Source organism: Myotis yumanensis, unplaced genomic scaffold, assembly GCF_028538775.1.
Source record: "Myotis yumanensis isolate MYYU_CA2020_CCGP unplaced genomic scaffold, mMyoYum1.0.hap1 SCAF_18, whole genome shotgun sequence".
NCBI classification, from domain to species: Eukaryota; Metazoa; Chordata; class Mammalia; order Chiroptera; family Vespertilionidae; genus Myotis; species Myotis yumanensis.
Window position 1 is genome coordinate 10,265,728 of NW_027223769.1, and position 20,486 is coordinate 10,286,213.

Genomic DNA, 20,486 nt, shown 5'->3' on the forward strand with positions numbered 1-20,486 from the left:
AATCCATTCGCCCAGCAATTCAGGTGGGAGAGGCTCATCCACAGAAATGCAAGTTTCTGCAAAAATATGTGCACAAAAAGGCTCACTCCAGTATTATTAGTAATAGCAAAGGAACGAGAAACAACCTAAGTGCCCATCGCTGAGGACAGTGTTGGCATACGTAGTCCACCCGTCCTCCACTGCAGAAAGAATAATACCTCTATGCATGTCTTTTGAGACTACTAGCAACAGGACTTCTCTTCAAAGGAGAGCCGAAGTGCTGAGAAATTGTGGATTTTGACATGTGTAACTAAATGGATGCCTACTGACCAGCCACCAGGGTTGAGCAGTCACCAGGGTTGTGACTGAGGAGGGTATCACTAAGCACAAAGAATGACGATCAGGTTACGATGCTCCTGAGCAGACTCACAGGATGCCAGACAATGGGCACTAAGTAAGTGAGTCCTGCAATAACGTTTTTTAAATGGACCAAGGAGCATACGAATGATATTTGACCCGTGAGCAATACCTAATGGAAAAGGGAGGCCTTTGTGTTTGTCATCTGAAACCTTCACCTCTGAGGTAATTATGTTGTGGATATTCTGTGGAAGCAGAAGGCAGCAGTCCACATGCATGGGCATGCTGGAAATGGAAACCTCTGGGGGGCGGGGGGCGGGGGGAGTAAGAAACATTCTGTGATAGAAATGCCCACCACCTGCCTGCCTAACTGGACTACCTCTGCTCGGGGCAGGTGGCCATCTGGGAGCATTAGACAGGGAGCCGCCCACAGTCTCGTCCACAGAGGAGGCCCCACACATCTTCCTCTTCATTCACAAGCCCTTCCTCAGGGGTTGCTAGTCCCAGCCCCCAAGGTCTGCCTTGCAGGGCATCTCCAGAGCCCAGAATGGGAATCCAAATGTGTCTGGATGAACACCAGGACATAAAGCTCATAAATAGCAAGAATGCTCCTGAAATTCACACGCACACTCTTTTTCCAAAAGGATCTAGGTTTATTCTGCCTGGAAACTAAAAGCATCCAATCCTGTTCAACAGGGTGTGTGGAGCTGAGGTGGAACCGTGGTGGGAGCCCAGTGAGAGCATGGCTCCTGCCCCAGTCAGACAGGCCCACCCGGCCAGGGAAGGGCCCCAGGGAAGGTCCTTGCAGAGCCCTGAGACCTACGTGAGAGCTGGCCTGTGCTCAGGTCACGCAAAGGGCCCAGTGGCCATCAGTTATCCTTGCCCAAGCTGCACTCCCTTGCGGGTGAGCCCTTCCTTTCTGATGATGAGGCCTCTGCTGACAAACTTGCATCCATCCGGCAGAACACACATTTGGTGACTGTTTCAGAAAAGACGTCACTGTCGTAGGTGGAGAAAGGCCTTTCACATTCTTCACACTGACATGAAATGTTCAAACATAATAGAAAGAGGTGCTAGTCAGAAGGGATCAAGGCATGCAGTTAGAATTCTCTCACCCAGACCAACCACCGTGGGTTAGGTTAAGGAGAGAGCTGTCTCCTCTCGGGGGCTTCTATCCAAGCAAGGGTGGAATTGCAGACCCCTGAGAGAATGGGCATAGGCTTCTCCCTCTCTCCCCACAAAGAGCTATGCAAGTATTGCCAGGGGTTCTGGGGGCAGGATGGCAAGCATTTGGCAGTGGAGAGGACAGGGCAGAAGGTTCTAACCCCCTCCTCTGCTCTGTGCAAAGAACCATGGGGCCAAGGGGATATCCTGACTCCTTAACATCACTTTTATTAGAACCGTGAAAAGCGAATAAGCACAATTTCTGAACAAAGCAGGGATTTTTACTAGACGATGAAGTTGCTGAGCATCCTCCTCCATCTCAGAGCCTGTTTCTGGCCAAAGCACACAGAGAACAGTCGATAGGGCAGCCCAGCTCACTCACTACATCTGCTTCCCACAAACAAGTGAGCGACACCACGGGGCAGGGGGGCTCTCGGGCCATGGGGAGAGGTCTCTCGGGAGTTCCCATCACAACACAGTCCCCTGAGACAAGCCTGCAAGGTGGCATGCCTCTGCCCTAGTGCCCCAAGCTCCTGTGCTTTGCCACCCTTGCCTTTCAGGACACTAAAGCGTGCAGGAGGACAGACCAAGCCCTGCGTGGGGCAGGCCCTCTGAGAAATCTGGCCACTGAGACAATCCAGCCTTTTTCTTAAATTAAATCTTCTTTCTTCCACAGTATAATTTCTCATGGCCCAACCCCAGAATGACAGGGCTCAGAGGAGGCAGCACCTGGCAAGTGGAGGACATGGGCCAGCACTGCTCTGTAGCTAGTCAGTCAGCTTCCAGGGCCTCAGGGCCAACATGGCCTCAATGGCTATGAGAACCTGCTGGCCACAAAAACGAGATTCATGTGGCTCCCACCCCCCACTCCCCTACCCCGCAGTGCTGATCCTAAATTAGTCATTCCAGAAGCAGTGGCTCCCAGCCAGACCTTCTGAAAGGAGACAAGCCTAGGTGACTGTGGGATTCCAAGGGAAGGAAGACTCAAGAGGGCCCAGGGTAGATTCCTCATCCTCTTAAAGTGGCAGTCAGGTATCGGCTCCATGGTCCTAGTAGGGACAGGCCCCCACTGCCCCGGGAGAACCTCTGTGGCCAGCCCTGGCTGCACCTGGTGAAGCAGAAGATGTGCTCTTTCTACCAACAAGATCTTTCACTAAAGAAACACAGGCACCTGAGCCCTTTCCATGGGCAATGGGGCACTGAGAGCCTGACCAGAGGGTCTGCTGCCAGAGTGTAGGAGGCGCAGGCAGTATCCAGCTGTGTGCCCAGTGCTCCCTCCGGCTCATGTCCCAGTCCCCTCACTCACTCCACTTCTCAAATACGTACCAGGCTCACTTCTGCCTCAGAGTCTCCGCACTGGCTGTTCCCTCTGTTGGGAAGTTCTTCCCCTAAACACTGGCACCATCTTCAAGTCTTTGAACAAATGTCACCTTCTCAATGAGCCCTATCCTGTCTACCCTTTGAGCAGCCTCCAGCACTCTCATTCCCCTTCCCTGTTATTTTTCTCCCAATTACTCAGCACCATGTGACTCACTAAATATTTCCTTATTTCTTTGTTCTCCCCTTTTACAATTTAAGCTCCTTCAGGACAAGGATTTCAATCTGCTCATGGTTTCATTCCCCAGTTACGGAATATTTGTTCAAAGAATAAATTAATTTGTAGTGGTAGCTAATGAAAGCCTTCATTTGGCTTAATTTTATCCAGTACCAACCTGGTTCACCTTTAAGCCATGGGCCTCTTTGCACTTGATTACCAAAGGAATTTGGTCAATTTCTTCAATATTCCATAGTCTCATGGTCTTATCCTAAAAAAAAGTTAAACAGCAAACCAGCGGTCACAAACGGCCTCTTGGGTCTGGGCGGCCCCAGGGAGGCACAGCTCATCAGGTTACGTGTGGAGAAACTTGACCTGCAGAGGAGCAGGGTTCAGGTGACCAACTGTCTCAGTTTCTCCAGCACCTTTCCAGCTTTTCTTTCTTTTTTTTTACAGATAGGAAGGGAGAGGGATAGAGAGTTAGAAACATCGATGGATCTGTTGCCTCCGGCACACCCCCTACTGGGGATGTACCCGCAACCAAGGTACATGCCCTTGACCGGAATCGAACCTGGGACGTTTCAGTCGACGCTTGAGTCTATCCACTGAGCCAAACTGGTTACAGCACCTTTCCAGCTTTTGCTCTGCAAGTCCCATGTCCCATTTTTCAGCAATGGGTGTGGAAGTTCATAATAGGAGCTGAAAGCAAAATATCTTCAATGCCAAATGGATATGCATAGATGATTCACCTGCCATAGGGCATTACTGTTTTCCACACTTTGCAGTTCACAATAATAGATCACCCATCACTGTGATTCACTCCCAGTGATGCGACTTCAATAGTCAACTTAACTGCATTGTAACTCTGAGTTTTAACAGTTTGCCTTTGATTCTACCTATGGATTAACTGTTGAGCTTTGTTTCAGACAGTGCTGATAGAATTTTTAAACTGTGACTATCGTGATCTGTTTTGTAAGAGGATAATGAAAATGAGAACAATTACAAGACCAATGACAGCATGGCCCATGCGTCACCAGAAAAGGAAGCTACACAATTGTGTTTAATGACAGTTAGACACGTAAAAGTAGATTAGGGGCCCTGAACATCCTCCGGTATACCAAAAGGTTGCAGGTTTGACACCAAAAGGTTGCGAGTTTGATTCCTGGTCAGGGCACATACCTAGAATACAGATTCAATCCCCGGTCAGGACACATACAGGAAGCAACCGATCCATGTTTATCTCTCTCCCCCTCTTCTCTCTCTGTTTAATTAAAAACCAATTTTAAAAAATCAATTAGCCCTGGCCTTTTTGCTCAATGGTTAGACCATCAGCCCAAAGACTGAAGGGTTGAGGGTTTGATTCCCGATCAAGGGCATGTACCTCGGTTGCAAATTCAATCCCTGGCCCCAGTCTGGGAGTGTATGGGAGGCAACCAATCTCTCTCTCTCCCTTTCTAACTCTATCTTCCCCTCCTCCTCCTTCTCCTCCTCCCTCTCCTCTTCCTCTTCCTCCCTCCCTCCCTCCCTCCTTCCCTCCCTTTCACTCTCTCTCTAAAAAAAGTCAATGGAAAAAATATCCTTGGGTGAGAATTAAAAGAAAAAAGAAAACTGTCTTTTAAAAACACACAAAAACACCTAGACTGGAGAGTAAATAACCAGAACAAAGCATACTGCACAGTATGCAGAAATACCTGATTAGGTTTGGTAGAGAAGAAAGTGTGAAAAGCACATATGGTAACTGAATGGGGATGAGATAGGCAAGTTCTAAATTATTCAAAAGTTTTTCATCTTCCACAAAAATACTAATGTGGAAAAAAAGAAATATAAGGCATCCAATTCGAAAAGAAGTAAAATTATCTCTATTTGAAGATTATATGACCTTGTATATAATAAATCCTAAGGAATCTACTAAAAAGCTATTAGAACTAATAAGCAAGCTCAGTAGGAGGGCAGGATATAAAATCAACACACAAAAATCAATTGTATTTTTATACACTTGCAGTGAACAATCTTGCAGTTGGACAATTCCATTTAGCATCAAAAGGAATAAAATGCTTAGAAATAAATTTAATAAAAGAAGTGTAAAACTCACAGTCCAATATCTAAAAAATATTGTTAAAACTAAAGAAGCCATAAATAAATTGAAAGACATCCCATGTTCAATGAATCAGAAAACTTAATATTGGTAAGATGGCACTAGCCCCCAAAATGATCTCCAGATTCAATACAATCCCTATGAAAACCCCAGCTGACTCCTCTGCAGATATTCACTAACTCAGTGGTCGACAAACTATGACTCGCAAGCCACATGCGGCTCTTTGGCCCCTTGAGTGTGGCTCTTCCACAAAATACCACATGCAGGTGCGCACATACAGTGCGATTGAAACTTTGTGGCCCATGCGCAGAAGTCGGTATTTTGTAGAAGAGCCACACTCAAGGGGCCAAAGAGCCGCATATGGCTCGCGAGCCGCAGTTTGCCAACCACTGCACTAACTGATCCTAAAATCCATATGGAAATTCAAGGGACCTAGAATAGCCAAAACAATCTAGAACAAGAACAACAACTTTGGAGGATTCAAAACTTACTACAAAGCTAGTTATCAAGACAGGGTAGGTCAGGCATAAGAAATAGAAATATAAGTCCATGGAATAGAATTGAGGCCCAAAATATTAGTAAACCCTCACATTTATTGTCAGTTATTTTTGACCAGGGTTCCAAAACCTAAAACTAGAAGAACTAGAAAACTTAGAAATAAACATAGGAGTAAATTTTTGTCACACTGGATTAGGCGGTCGTTTCTTAGATTTGACGCCAAAACACAAGCAACAAAATAAAAATAGATAAGCTGGACTTCATCAAAATTTAAAACTTTTGTGCCTCTTTTTTTTTTTTTTGGTTAATACTTTTGAGTATATGATTAAATTATACAATTTCCGCTATTCACTATTTTGTATAAAGCCAGTTACAATACACACAGTATTTCAAATGCAACAATATGTATCAAACTACACAGATCTGCAAAGTTTACATGCCATTATGAAGCTTGATCTTAAAAATACCTTCAGGAAAATAAACATCCAGATATGGCACCAAAAGCACAAGAAACAAAAGCAAAAATAAATAACTGGGACCATCTCAAACTACAAAGCTTCTGCACAGCAAAAGAAACAGTCAACCCTGGCTGGTGTGCTCAGGGGGTGGAGCACTGGCCTGCGCACCAAAGGGTCTCGGGTTCAATTCCAGAAAAGGGCATGTACCTCGGTTCGCTCTCCATCCTCCCCTGTTGGGCTCCTGTGGAAGACAACCAGTCGATGTGTCTCTCTCCTCTCTTTCTCTTTCTTTTTTTCTTACTCTTTCTCTTTTTCTCTCTCTCCCTCCCTCCCCCACTTCCTCCCTTCTTTCCATTCTATCTAAAAAGCAATGAAAAAACAATCCTCACGTGAGGATTAACAAAACAGAACAAAAAAAGAAACAATAAATAAAATGAAAATGAGGTCTGTGGACTGGGAGAAAATAATTGCAAATCATATATCTGATAGGGGATTAATATCCAAAATATATAAACACCTCATACAAGTCAATAACAGAAAAACAAAAATTCCAATCAAAAAATGGGTAGAGGAGCTGAATAGACATTTTTCCAAAACAGCCAACAGGTACATGAAAAGGAAAGGCTGTCACCAAAATGACAAGAGATAAGTGCTGTGAGGATGTGGAGAAAAGGGAACCCTTGTGCACTATTGGTGAAAATGTAAGTTGATACAGTCACTAATGGAAAACAGTATGGAGGTTCCTCAAAAAATAAAAAATTGAACTACCATATTACCCAGCAATCCCTTTTCTGGGTATATTTCCAAAGGAAATGAAAACAAGATCCCAAAGAGATATCTGCACTTCCATGTTCATTACAGCATCATTCACAATAGGCATGATATGGAAACACATCTTGGCTATTGTGTTTGTCAACAGATGAATGGATAAAGAAGAGGCGGCATGTAGATACAATGGAATATTGTTCAGCCATGAGAGAGAAGAAAATTCTGCCATTTGCAACAACATGAACAGACCTTGAGGGCATAATGCTAAGTGACATAAGTCAGACTGAGAAAGACAAACTGAGTGATTTCACTTATAGTGATATCTAAAAAAGCCAAATTCCTAAAAGCAGAGTAAGTAGTGTTTACAGGGGGTTGGGGATAGAAGAAATAGGAGATGTTGGGCCCTCGCTGGCTTGGCTCCATGGATAGAGCATTGGCCTGTGGTCTGAAAAGTCCCGGGTTCGATTCCTGATTAGGGCACATGCATGGGTTGTGGGCTCAACCCCCAGTGGGGGTTGTGCAGGAGGCAGCCGATCAATGAGTCTCTCTCATCATTGATTTTTTTATGTCTCTCTACTCCCTTCTCTGAAATCAATAAAAATATATTAAAAACAAAAAAGAAGTAGAAATAGGAGATGTTGGTCAAAGGGCACCAACTTCCAGTTATAAATTGAATAATGTTGGGTAATCTAATGTACAGCTTGGTGATTATAGTTAATAATACTGTATTATAAACTTGAAACTTGATTAAGAGTATAGATCATAAATGTTCTCACCATAAAAAAGAAATGGTATTATGTAACATGAAAGAGGTGTTAGCTAAGGCTATGGAGGTTATTATTTAACAATATATAAGTGTGTCAAACCGACAGACTATTCACCATAAACTTATACAATGTTATATATCAATTATATCTCAATAAAGCTGAAATAAATAAATATAAGTAATAGTTAATTAATCAATCCTATTGTATTTATGTTCTCTTTTTTATAAAGTCTTACATATATGTATCTTAAGAATATACAGCCTGACCGATGTGGCTCAATGGTTGAGCATTGACCTATGAAACAGGAGGTCACAGTTCCATTCCAGGTCAGGGCACATGCCTGGGTTGCAGGCTCAATCCCCAGTAGGGGACATGCAGGAGGCAGCTGATCAATGATTCTCTCTCATCATGGATGTTTCTATCTCTTCTCCTCCCTTACTCTCTGAAATCAATAAAAATATATTTTAAAAAAATAAGAATATACACTGAGCCCTGGCTGGTGTAGCTCAGTTTGTTGAGCATCATCCTGGTCAGGGCACATTTTGTCCCTGGGTCATGCGTATAGGAGGCAAGCAATCGATTTCTCTCTCTCTCTCCAATAAAGACTTTTTAAAAATCTAAATAAATTGCTGTATCCAAGGACAGAAAGAAAAATTATAAAATGTTTTATATTTTTCTTAAACATATTTGTTTAATTAGTCCTACTATTAATTACTACTAATTACTGCTAGTAACTAGTCCTATTGTTGCTTTATTTAAATAAGAGCATTTATGTAACAGAAAAGTAAAACATAAAGAATAAAACATAATTTCAAATAAACACTCATTTTTCATATTTTGTTTTAATTTTTACTTTTTTCCACTTTCTTGAGTTATAACTGACAATCATTTTTCATGGCTTTCTTTGTTTGTTTCTTTCTTTGTTCTTTTAATCCTCAGCCAAGGATATTTTTCCATTTTTTTTTAATAGCAATTTTTAAAAATGTTTTTATTGATTTCAGAGAGAGGAAGGGAGGGGGAGAGAAAGATAGAAACATCAAGGATGAGACAGAATCATTGATCAGCTGCCTCCTGCATGCCCTTTTGGGAATTGAACCCACAACCTGTGCCCTGACCAGGAATTAAACTATGGCCTCCTAGTTCCTGGGTCAACACTCAATCACTGAGCAACACCGGCCAGGCTCCATTATTTTTTTTAAAAGAGAGTGAAAGGGAGGGAGGAGGGAGAGAGAGAAAGAGAAACATCGATGTGAGAGAGACACATTGATTGGTTGCCCCCCGAATGACTCCTGACCAGGGCTCAGATTGAACCTGCAACCCAGGTAAATGCCCTTGACTGGAAATCAAACCAAACCCTCAACCCTTTGGTGTGTGGACTGACACTCTAACCACTGAGTGACACAGGCCAGGGCATTTTTTCATGTTTTTATCTTATATAATAAAGGCCTAATAGGCTAAGTGGCTGGTCATCTGGTCAGCCATTCAATCAATCAAAGCATAATATGCTAATGATATGCTAAGACCACTCAACTGCTTGCTATGACATGCATTGACCACCAGGTGGCAGAAAGTCAACCTGTCGACCAGTCGCTATGACATGCACTGACCACCAGGGGGAAGATGCTCCAACCAGCAGGTTAGCTTGCTGCTGGGGTCCAATGGATCCGGGACTGAGCGAGAGACTAGCCAGACACGCTCTGGAGCCCTCCTGCAGTCCCTCCTTAGCCAAACACGCTCTGGAGCCCTCCTGCAGTCCCTCCTTAGCCAAACATGCTCTGGAGCCCTCCCGCAGTCCCTCCTTGGCCCCGATCATGCACCAGTGGGGTCTCTTGGCCTGGCCTGCGCCCTCTGGCAATCCGGGACTCCTCAGGGGATGTCAGAGAGCCAGTTTTGGCCAGATCCTGCAGGCCAGGCCAAGGGACCCCACCGGGCCTCTAGTATTAAAATAATAACACATAGCCCTGGTGTGGCTGGTGTGGCTCAGTTGGTTGGCCATCAGGACATGCACTGAAAGGTTGCTAGTTTGATTCCCAGTAGGTCACATGCCTGGATTGGGGGTGCAATCCCTGGTAGTGGGTGTGTGTTCTCACATTGATATATCTCTAAAATGAATTTATAAAAAAAATCTTTAAAAAATAAAATTAAAAATGACACATACGGTTTTTCTGTCAGGCATGGCAGTATCCTGGGTTGATACTGCCCAGGCAGAGTCTTGTCCACAGTCTCATAGATTTAAAAACTCTCAGCTTAGAGAATGACATGTCTCTAATAAAGATGGGGGGCAAGATGACGCCCCACTTCTTGGTCCTCACACCTGGAGGACAGCCCTCAGGATATCCTGGGCTAGTCGCTATATGCCACTGAAATGGGAATCCCAGGATGCAGTGAGATAGGGAGGGAAGACACCTGGGACCACAGGGTGATCTCTGCTCCTTGTCTGTAGCCGATGCCTCCCCCTCCAAGGCTCTGGTTGGCTTTACCACTTACCAGTCTGTCCAGGCCCTTGTTCCGATAAAACTCAAATGCCAGTGGTGCAGACCCAGAAATACCTGGCAACTCCCCACATGAGGGGCCGAGGAACTTCCTTTCCCTGTACACACGGCTCCCTGGAGGGGGACGGCCTGGCCAGGTGTGGCCTGAGCCTGCCCAAGAATTTTACTGGACAATAGGGCTTCTCTTATCACCAATTCTCACAAATGCAATAGAGATTTTAGGTCACTCAAAGGTTGGCCACTTTTACCTTTGAAGCAGACAGGATCCATTTCTTGTTGTTGCTAATGGCAACATCCATCACCCAGTCATTATGGCCCTGTGGAAAACAGAATTTTAACAAGGATCTAGAACAGTGGTTCTCAACCTTCCTAATGCTGCGACCCTTTAATACAGTTCCTCATGTTGTGGTGACCCCCAACCATAAAATTGTTTCCGTTGCTACTTCATAACTGTAATTTTGCTACTGTTATGAATCGTAATGTAAATATCTGATATGCAGGATGTATTTTCATTGTTAGAAATTGAACATAATTAAAGCATAGTGATTAATCACAAACACAATATGTAATTATATATGTGTTTTTCCGATGGTCTTAGACGACCCCTGTGAAAGGGTCGTTCGACCCCCAAACGGGTCACGACCCACAGGTTGAGAACCGCTGATGTAGAAGAAAGGTTTTATAAGAACAACAAAAACAAACAAAACAAAAAAAGTGAAGAACCCAATGTTGCTTACATTTAAGAGTAACTACTAGTAATTGTGCTTCCCTGGTTTCGCCAAGGACATTTAAGGTGGAACACAGAATGTAAAGGCTTGTGGTACACATGTATGTCTTTTTTATTTTCTTTATTTTTAGAGAGAGAAGAAGAGAGAGAGATAGAGATAGAAACATCGATGAAAGAGGAACATCATTGATTGGCTCCCTCCTGCTCACCCCCTACTGGGAATTGTTCTCTGACCAGAAATGGAATCTGTGACTCTTGGTGCATGGGTGACGCTCACCCGCTGAGCCGCACAGGCTGGGCCTCCGTGTGTTTTTTAGAAACAGGAGGACAGGAAAAGAATTATTGTATTCCCAGCTGGTGCCAGAGCACCTCTTGCAGGCTTTTGCTTCCTTTGTTCCAGGGAACACACTCACAGGTCCAATTGGTGAGAGGGCTTTTGGCTTCAAGTGACTACAAACTTAAGCAAATGGGGGATAGTTTTCCTCAGATACAAAGGAGCTCAGAGGAGATGGACTCCATTGCTGGCCAGACATTTGATGACGTCAGCTCTGTGTTAGCATCCTTATCACTCTTTGGCCTTTCTCTTCTGCAAAGAGGTGGACAGTGAGGCAACATGGTTTGGTAGAAGGACAGGGAACCAGAGAGAAGGTTAAACTGATGTGCATAACAAAAGGGCAGGAATTTGAGGGTGGAAGAATAGAGAGAGAGAGAGGAGAGGAGAGGAAAAGTGAGAACAAACTAACAGGAGGACAAAGGGACTTAATTTTAAGCACAGGGCAGTTGAACATTGAGTTTTAAGCCATTTATTTGCTGTGATATAAACTCCTTTTGCCCCTCCAAATGCTCGGAGAAGAAAGCTCAGGCAGAACAGCCATGGGAAGCTGAATGTTGTGATGATCAAGGGGACATCGTCTACATTTGGTCACAGGGAACAGAGAGACCCAGACTCATGGATGCAAGCATTCCCAGCCAAAGGTGCCATGAAATCACAGGATCGAGGAGTGTGCAGACATCTTAGGGTGGAACAGCGGCAATGAAGGAGCTGGTCCTGGGACCACCGACCTCTGGAATCTGGCCATGTTGGATAATCCATGCCCTTATTATAGAGCTACTCTGAGTGGAGTCTTCTCTAACTTGCAGCCAAAAGCACCCAATTTTGGAGCCCACAGCTTTCTGTGAGCACCTCACTGTGGCATTCAGCCTTCTGCACAGTAATTTCTCTTGTTCTTAAACACTCTCCCATCTCCGAGTTTCTGCATCTGCTTTTCCATCTACCTGGAATTCCCTCCCACGAGAGCCTCACTCATCCAGTCCTTCCTTGCCATCTGTTTCTCAGCTCAAAGGCCACCTTCTCCATGAGGCCCTCCCTTCCCACCCACCAAGGATTGTCCCTGCAGTCCGTTCCTACCACATCGCCCATTGTGGTTTCTCCATTTCACTCACGCTGTCGATGATTTGCTTGTCCTTCCCCACAGCGGGGGATCAGCTCCACAGGCGACATCTAGGTCTGCTGTGCCCCCAGCATCCACCACCCCACATGGAATGACTAAGGAACAGAGCTCAGATGCTCTATCTGATGCTGGCATTGGTACCTTCAAGGAGTGCTTCAGGTAGCCTTCTCCGACATCCCAAATAGCCACAGTCTTGTCGAACCCTCCAGATACAAGAAAAGATGCTGCAACACAAAACCAGAGTCTCAAGGGGTCATCTTCCCCAGTCAACTGCTTCCTCCTGTGGGAGGTCCAAGCGGGTCTGAGGCTGCGTCAGTGAGGTGCCTCATGGCTCACTCTGAGGACACTCTGACCCTTCCTGATGGTTCAACCCCAACTACAGTTGATTCTCATTACTAATGGTAGCTATATTCTGTCAAGTCATTGCAAACACTGAATTTGCAAATATTGAACCATTGTTCTTAAGGGAAATACAGAGTTAGGTTCCTGTGAGCTTCTGGTCACATTTCCTTAACTGATCAATACATAACCTTGTTTTATGTCGGTTTCTGTTTAAAGACACCTTATTTATATATATTGTTTATTCATTAGAATTGAATTCATGGCCATCAGTTCTGTAACTCTTGCCTGAATGAAGTTTCTGTAACATGTGTTTTCCCCATAAGGCATATCGCAGCTTTGTCTCACTTAGGAACACTGGACAGCAGTGCAACCCTGTATTAGGGGTCTGTCTTAAACAGTAACTCACCAACTAAAAGCTCAAATTGTGAAACGTGTCACTAAATAGACCACAAAAAGTACACACTATGATAAGAGAGATGAAACAAGAAGGCAGCGAGTCACCTTGTTCAACTTCAGCTGGGAATGCATGCACAGGCTAACTCAAGCTCCCTGCCGCAATTCACATATCCACGAGTGACCACAAAAGTGCCAGGGTTACAAATAAATTTTAGCCTGTAATTTACAAAGATGGAATCTGCAAATAGCAGCGATTGACTGTGCAACTCTGAACCCAATAAAGCCAAGGATAGAAACTGGCAGGGCACCTCGTAGTGGGGTCTGACTTTCACAGAGGCTGCTTCTGAAGAGGAAAAGTTATTCAGAAAAACCCTTGCATTTCTCAGGTGAGACTGTGATTGTGTGGGTACTGGCTGGGTGCTCCCCACACACACTCCATGAGGATGGAGGAGTTTAACCTTTGGCTCCTGGGTCCCTGGAGCAGTCACTCCCCCTCGGGGGTTAGCTGCCATGGCAGCTTATTGTCATTGCCCCTTCATCTGGAAATAGCTTCCCAATTTCCCTCACCTATTATCAGTCCTTCTGCTTCAGAGTGCACTGACCTTAACCTCTAACTCTGGAGATGGACAAGTCACTCAGACCAGGCCAATCAGTACCTTTCATCCCCTGCTAAAGTGATTGGTTCAGAGATGGGCATGTGACCCATGCTGGGCCAATGGGAGTCTTTCGTAGGACATGTGCTGGGACCATCAGAGGGAGTTTCTTTCTCCAGGAGTGCCAGCAGCCAGAACCGCTGTTGGCCTGAACAGCCGGGGGCCACTTTGCCTATTTGGGGAAAAATACCAATACAGGAAAGAAGCTGATCTAAGTAGAAGAGTTGGTTCCCTGGCAACACAGTCTGAGTGTCTGGACCCAGCCACATCTCAAGTGAGACCAGACCCTAGACTTTCCCATTTCAGGAGTTAATTTCTTTTGCTACTTACACCACATTGAACTGAGTTTCTATCACTTACAAACTATGTCTATGAATCTCTCTCTTGCCTTTTTGTTGTTGTTGTTGTTGTTCTTGTGGAAAAGAAATCTACCCTCACTGCCAACAGTATTGAAAATCAACTCTGTGCTGAGGAAAGTTCACGTGAATGAAACATGAGGAACCCTGCCCAGCATTCCCACAGGCGCAGAATCCGCCTAAGTGTGTGTTACTCACTGTCTCTGGCAAACTGGCAGGAACTCACAGAACCTTCATGGCCATGCATCAGAGTTGCACAGGCTCCCTCGTTTCGAAACTCCCCTGTATGGACGTTCCATATTTTTAAGGTTTTATCCCAAGAACTTGTACACAGGAAATGGCCGCTGAAGGTAAAACAGCAGCTTGATACTGCATTGTCATGTGCCCTGAAACAGATGGAAGGGTGCACGTGTTAGCACTTGGCTCCTACAAAATCTGATGGCCCACCTACATGGGGGGAGGGTGAAGGGAGAGGGCATTGGAGCTGATGCCCTGTGACCTATGAACTTCATTCCTGTCTACAATGGTCCAGACAGTAATTGCTCTAACTATGTCTCACTATTCCGGGATTTCTCCATCATGGCAATACTGACATTTTGTACTGAATAACTCATTGTGATAGGGAACTGATTTTTACATTGTAATATGTTGGGTGTCATCCCTGAGCTCCACCCACTAGATGCCAGTAGCCCTCACACCTAGCTGTGACAACAAAACTGCTGCATACACTGCCAAGTGTCCACTGGGGTCCAACCGCCCCTGCAGAGAACCGCTGCACTGTTCAGAGCTGCTTGAGGCTTGAGGACAAAGAGCAGCTGGAAAAGCTGTGGGGACGGTTAAGGGACTAACAGCCGTCAGGCCTGGTGCTGGATCACATGGCTCTCCCGTTCACCCTCCACCTCCTCTCCCTCCAGGACCTGGAGGCTTGGCTAGTCTCCCCAGCCCCCTGCCCCACCCCCTCCCACTCACTCCTCTTTACCCCAACGGCTCGCTCTCTTTCTCTTTTTCTCCCTCTCTCTTTGTCTGTCTTCAGTGTCATTAAAGCATATTGTGATGTTGTGCATTTAATTACTATAGTTTTGAGTTATCCATTCTCAATTTTTAAATGTATTCTTGTTTTGAAAAAAGAAATCTGTGAGCACTTTGCTGCTTTTTTTTGTTGTTTGTAATCCTCAAAGTATTTTTCCCATGATTCTCATCTCCTGTTATAGACAGAGTTTTCAAGCAAATCTATGAACACAAATGAGCATCTCTGAGTAGCCTGGATCATAAAATCAATCCTTCCACCTGAGGAAAGGGTTGGACAAAACTAGTGCTCAGGTCAGAATTTTGGACTATGTTTCAGTTCTTTGAAATGCGCAAACTGAGCAAGATCAAGGGGGTGGTGGGGCATGGGGAGGAGTCAACTTCCCAGGGGCATTCAGGGTAAAACTTTCCAAATTCCTGTGCCTATTGGGCTGAGAGCCATCTCGGCACCCAGACACTCTCGTTGGGTTTAAACTTGGAGATGGAAAATAAAGGCCGCCCCAGAGTCTGGACACTGTCACTGGGGCTCAGGCCAGGGCTACATCTATTTTCCAGGATGGGTTCTCATTTCAAACAAATTCCACTTCTCATCAAAGCCCATTTTTCTTAGTACCAATGTTTGGGGGCAGTGCTTGTGTTGCACGTGCATGTCTGGACAAGATGGAGTCAATGCACTTCTCTCTATTCCTCCTGTGCAGCACAGAGAACAGCCCTGGGCATTTATAGAGCAAACAGAAGAGAAAAGAAGGCAGACAAGCCAGGACTCTTGGGACCAAAGGGGGGCGTGCTGTGAGGCCCTAGGGTTTTCCTTTTGCTTCATATATCCTGGACTGGGCACTGGAAAACCTGTAACAACAACAACAAGGCAAGGACGAACAAAGGAAAGGCCTCCAAATGAACTCCTTCTCCTTAGCCAAAGGCAGAGCCTGAGAAAACAGAATGCCTTTAGACAATACCCACCTTACTCCAGCCAAATATCTTGGGGGAAACTGCAGTCCCATCCCTACCTCTTTTAAGTAGCCATGCTTTGATGGGCCCTGGCTGGGTGGTTCAGTTGGTTGGAGTGTTGTCCCATGCACCAAAAGGTTGCGGGTTCAATTCCTGATCAGGGCACATACCTAAGTTTTGGGTTTGGTTGAGGCACATACAGAGACAATGAACTGATGTTTTTCTTTCACCTCCCTCACTTTCTCTCTCTCTCCCTTCCCCTCTCTCTAAAAATCAATTAGCCTAGCCAGTTTGTTCAGTGGTTAGAGCACCAGCCCACGGACTGAAGGGTCGTGGGTTTGATTCTGAACAAAGGTATGTACCTTGGATGTAGGCTGGATCCCCGGCCCCAATTGCGGCATGTGCAGGAGGCAACCAATCAATGTGTCTCTCTCACATCAATATTTCTGTCTCTGCCTCTCCCTTCCACTCTCTCTCAAAATCAATGGGGGGGGGGGGGGGGGGGGGCGGGGGTGAAATATCCTCAGGTGAAGATTAACAAAAAATAAAAATCAATTAGAAAAAAATCCTCTGGTGGAGACTAAATTTTTTTTTTTTTTTTTTTTTTTTTAGGAAAATAAAAGGACAGTAGTTTTTGAAAGTATCCTTCAACAGATGCTGTAGCTCTGGGCTTCCCATCTGTGTATTTCTTAAAACAATAGAAAATTTTGGGGTCCAGCTCCAGCAGGTCCAGGGTTTCCCAAAGGTGTGGACGGAGTTGGCAAAGAAGGAATGACACAGAGGCAGCGTTCAGTAGATCAGCATGGTTGAGTTCTCTTGCCTGGTTCTATCCAGGATCTCCAGCCAGGTTCTCCAGCCAAGTTCTGTGTTTCGAGACTAAATTTTTTTAAAAAATGTTTTGATGGGCAATTATAATCACGCTTGAAACAAACAAAAAGATAGAAATTTTCAGCCCCCCCCCCCCCCCAGAAAAATAGAAGATCTAAAGACTGATCAAATGGAAATTTCAGAACTGAAAAATACAGTAACCAAAATTAAAAACTCAATGGGGAGGACAGAGAAGAGCATTAGTAACTATGAAGGCGGACAATATAAATTAACCTATCAAAAAAATGGGGGGAAAAAACAGAACCTCAGGAACCTGTGGGATTATAACAAAAATATCTAAGCATTTGTTTCACCAGGGTTCCAGAAGGAAAGGAGAAAAAGAGTGGGGCTGACAAAGTAATCAGAGAAATTACATCTGAAATGTTACCATATTTGGCAAAACACATAAACCTATAGATTCAAAAATATATCATTCCAAATAGAATAAATTCAAAGAAATCTATACACAGACACATCATAATTAAACTTCTGAAAAGTGAAGACAGAGGAAAAAATCTTGAAAGCAGTGAGAGAGAAATGACACCTCACCTAAAAGAGGGAAGCAATTTGAATGACAGTGGATTTCTCATCAGAAACCACGGGAGCCAGAGAAAGTGACATGACAGTTTTTACATGCTGAAAGAAAAAACTTGTCAACCCAGATTTATGTATCCAGCAAAAATAGCCTTTGGGAATGAAGAGGAAATCAAGACATTTTCAGATTAAAGAAAACTAAGAGAATTTATGGACCTCAGACCTACCCTAAAAGAATGTCTAAAGGAAGTTTTTCTAAACAGAAAGAAAGCAGTAAAAGAAAGAAACTTGGAACATCAGAAAGGAAGACAGAACATAGTAAGCAAAATATGGGTAAATATAGTAGACTTTCCTTCTCCTCTTGAGTTTTCTCAGTTATGTTTCCCAGTTGAAGCAAGTGTGTATGTGTGTGTGTGTGTGTGTGTAACAAAATATTTATGTTTACTGCTTGCAAACGTTAAAATCAGTTAAGATTATGTTGGCTCCCAATGAGACAAATGCACCCAAAGTCTGTCCCATCCCACAGGCTGGTGGTTTCCCCGGCCTGCCCTCCGCCTTCCCTTTCCCCCTCTGCAGCCTCTTCATAGCTGCCCAGGAGATGCCCAGCATGGATGCTGGCTAACAAGCCGAAGGTATGCAGGCCAAACCCAGGAGGGCATGAATGGGGACCCTGCCCCCTCCCTGCTGCAGGATGCTGCCCGGCTTCCTGGGGCCCCTCCTCACGTGTTGATGGTGAGCAGGGTGGCCTGGGATGTAATATCCCAGATCTTGATGCTCTTGTCCAACGAGACAGAAGCCACCTTCTGGCTATCAGGGTCGAAGCAGCAGCCTGTGACTGATCTTTTGTGATGATCTGCGGCACAGGGAAAGGTCTCATTGTCCATGTTCCACATCCTGAGCCACTTGCTTCTCATGGCCCAGAGGCTTATACTACTCCCCAACAGTGACAACAGTCCAGAAACACCATTCCAGTTCTCACACATTCCTGAATGCCTACCACATGTGCCAGGCTTTGAACAAGGAACACAGCCTATCTGCTCCCTGTCCCAGCAGAGCTCCCAGTCCGATGTGGATTCACCCTTGAGTGGGCCATGCCCCGCTGCATGCGAGGGGCCATGAGAGGAGGGAGAGGTATCTCACAGCTCCTGGCCAGCATAAGTCTGGCCCAGCCTGGGGCAGCCCTGAGAGGTCGAGGAAGGCCCAGAAGTTGTCAAGGGAAGCAGGACAGGAAGAGTGCTCCAGGTAGAAGGAACAGCATGAGCAAAAGCTTGGAGGTGGGACAGGGCATGGAGAAGCATGGTGAGCAGCTAGAACCCAGAGAGTGAGGAGAGGTAGAGTAGGATGTGACACATTAAGGGAAACATACAAGCTGTGAGGCTCTGTACATATATTGGGTCCACATTGCTAAAAACAGACATAAAGCACATACAGGAAATAACACTGTGTGTGCACACACACACACACACACACACACAGTTCAGGAAGGCCACCCAGCAACATCCTATCTAATAATAGACAAACATGGTAATTAACCATACCTTCGCTACCATCGCCATTGGCTGATCAGCGTGATATGCAAATTAACTGCCAACAAAGATGGCGGCTAATTTGCATACTGCAGGCAGGGCAGGACACTGGGAGCCGCCATCCAGGCCCCTGTGTGCGACCCCAGGAGCTGCCGGAAAGCCAGGCCGCAGGTAAGGCAGCCCCCCAGGACCCAGGAGCCCATCGGCAAGGTCTACAGGCAAAGCAGCGATCAAGCTATGAAAGGGAGGGTGGGGGGCAGAAGGAGCTACAGGAGCAGCTCTGGCTGGAGACTGAAGACTCCGGCTGGAGTGAGGAGCAAAGATTGAAGGCTCCAGCCACAGCAAGGACTGTGTCCAGAGCAAAGATGGAAGGCGGTGGCCAGAGTGAAGGTCTGGGTCCCGGGTGCCAAAGGAAAACTGGTGCTGACAGCCAGGGGAAAAGAAGGCCTATTGCACGAATCTTTGTGCAACGGGCCTCTAGTATTGTTTATAATAAGCATCTCTGAGGAGGAGACAGGACAGGTACAACAGTCTTTAACTTTTGACTTTACACATCAAATTTTATTACAAAGATTATGTATTTTTTAACTATTTATTTTGCTACTAGAGGCCCGGTGCAGAAAAATTTGTTCACTTAGGGGAGTCTCTCAGCCTGGCCTGTGCACTCTTGCAGTCTGGGACCCCTCAGGGGATGACCACCTGCTGGCTTAGGCCCGCTCCCCGGGGGATTAGGCCTAAGCTGGCAGTCAGACATCCCTCTGGCAGCCCGGCAGCCCTCGGGGGATGTCCACTTGCCAGCAGGGAGCAGGCCTAAGCTGCAGTCGGACATCCTTAGTGCTGCTGAGGAGGCAGGAGAGGCTCCCACCACCACTGCTGTACTGGCAGCCATCAGCCTGGCTTGTGCCTGAGCAGAGCTCTCCCTGTGGGAGCGCACTGACCACCAGGGGGCAGCTCCTGCATTGAGTGTCTGCCCCCTGGTGGTCAGTGTGTGTCATAGTGACCAGTGATTCCTAGTTGTTCTGCTCTTAGGGTCAGTTTGCATATTACCCTTTTATTATATAGGATAGAGGCCTGGTGCATGGGTGGGGGCCGGCTGGTTTGCCCTGAAGGGTGTCCCGGATCAGGGTGGAGTCCCCACTGGGGTGCCTGGCCATCCTGGGTGAGGGGCTGATGGCTGTTTGCAGGCTGGTCACACCCCCTTTAGGGTGGGGGTCCCCACTGGGGTGGCTGGCCAGCCTGGGTGAGGGGCTGATGGCTGTTTTCAGGCTGGCCAATCCCCCTGGCGACAGAAACTCCCAGCCTCTCCTTTTTTTCTTTTTCTTTTTTATTCTGAGATTTATTTACCTTCTATCATTGAAACTTTGTAGCCTTGAGTGGAGCTCAGAGCCAGCCAGGGTGGGCGGGAAGCTTGGCTTCCTCCATCGCCAGGGGTAACCCAAGCCTCCTGCTCACTCCAGCTCTGTGGCCACGGCTGGCTGAAAGCAGGTATCTGGGGTTTATTTATCTTCTATAATTGAAACTTTGTTGCCTTGAGTAGAGCTCAGAGCC

The 20,486-nt window shown here is 45.8% G+C and overlaps 1 protein-coding gene across 1 annotated transcript in view; it reads right to left on the reverse strand.

Moving 5' to 3' along the window:
• Positions 1–1,205: 1,205 nt before the first annotated feature.
• WDR88 (WD repeat domain 88) overlaps positions 1,206–20,486 on the reverse strand; it is a 36,928-nt gene continuing 17,647 nt past the window's right edge. Inside the window, 6 exon segments of the mRNA XM_070398746.1 lie at positions 1,206–1,373; positions 3,213–3,305; positions 10,361–10,429; positions 12,432–12,514; positions 14,236–14,423; positions 18,136–18,265. Of these exon segments, the coding sequence (XP_070254847.1) occupies positions 1,206–1,373; positions 3,213–3,305; positions 10,361–10,429; positions 12,432–12,514; positions 14,236–14,423; positions 18,136–18,265 (731 nt within the window).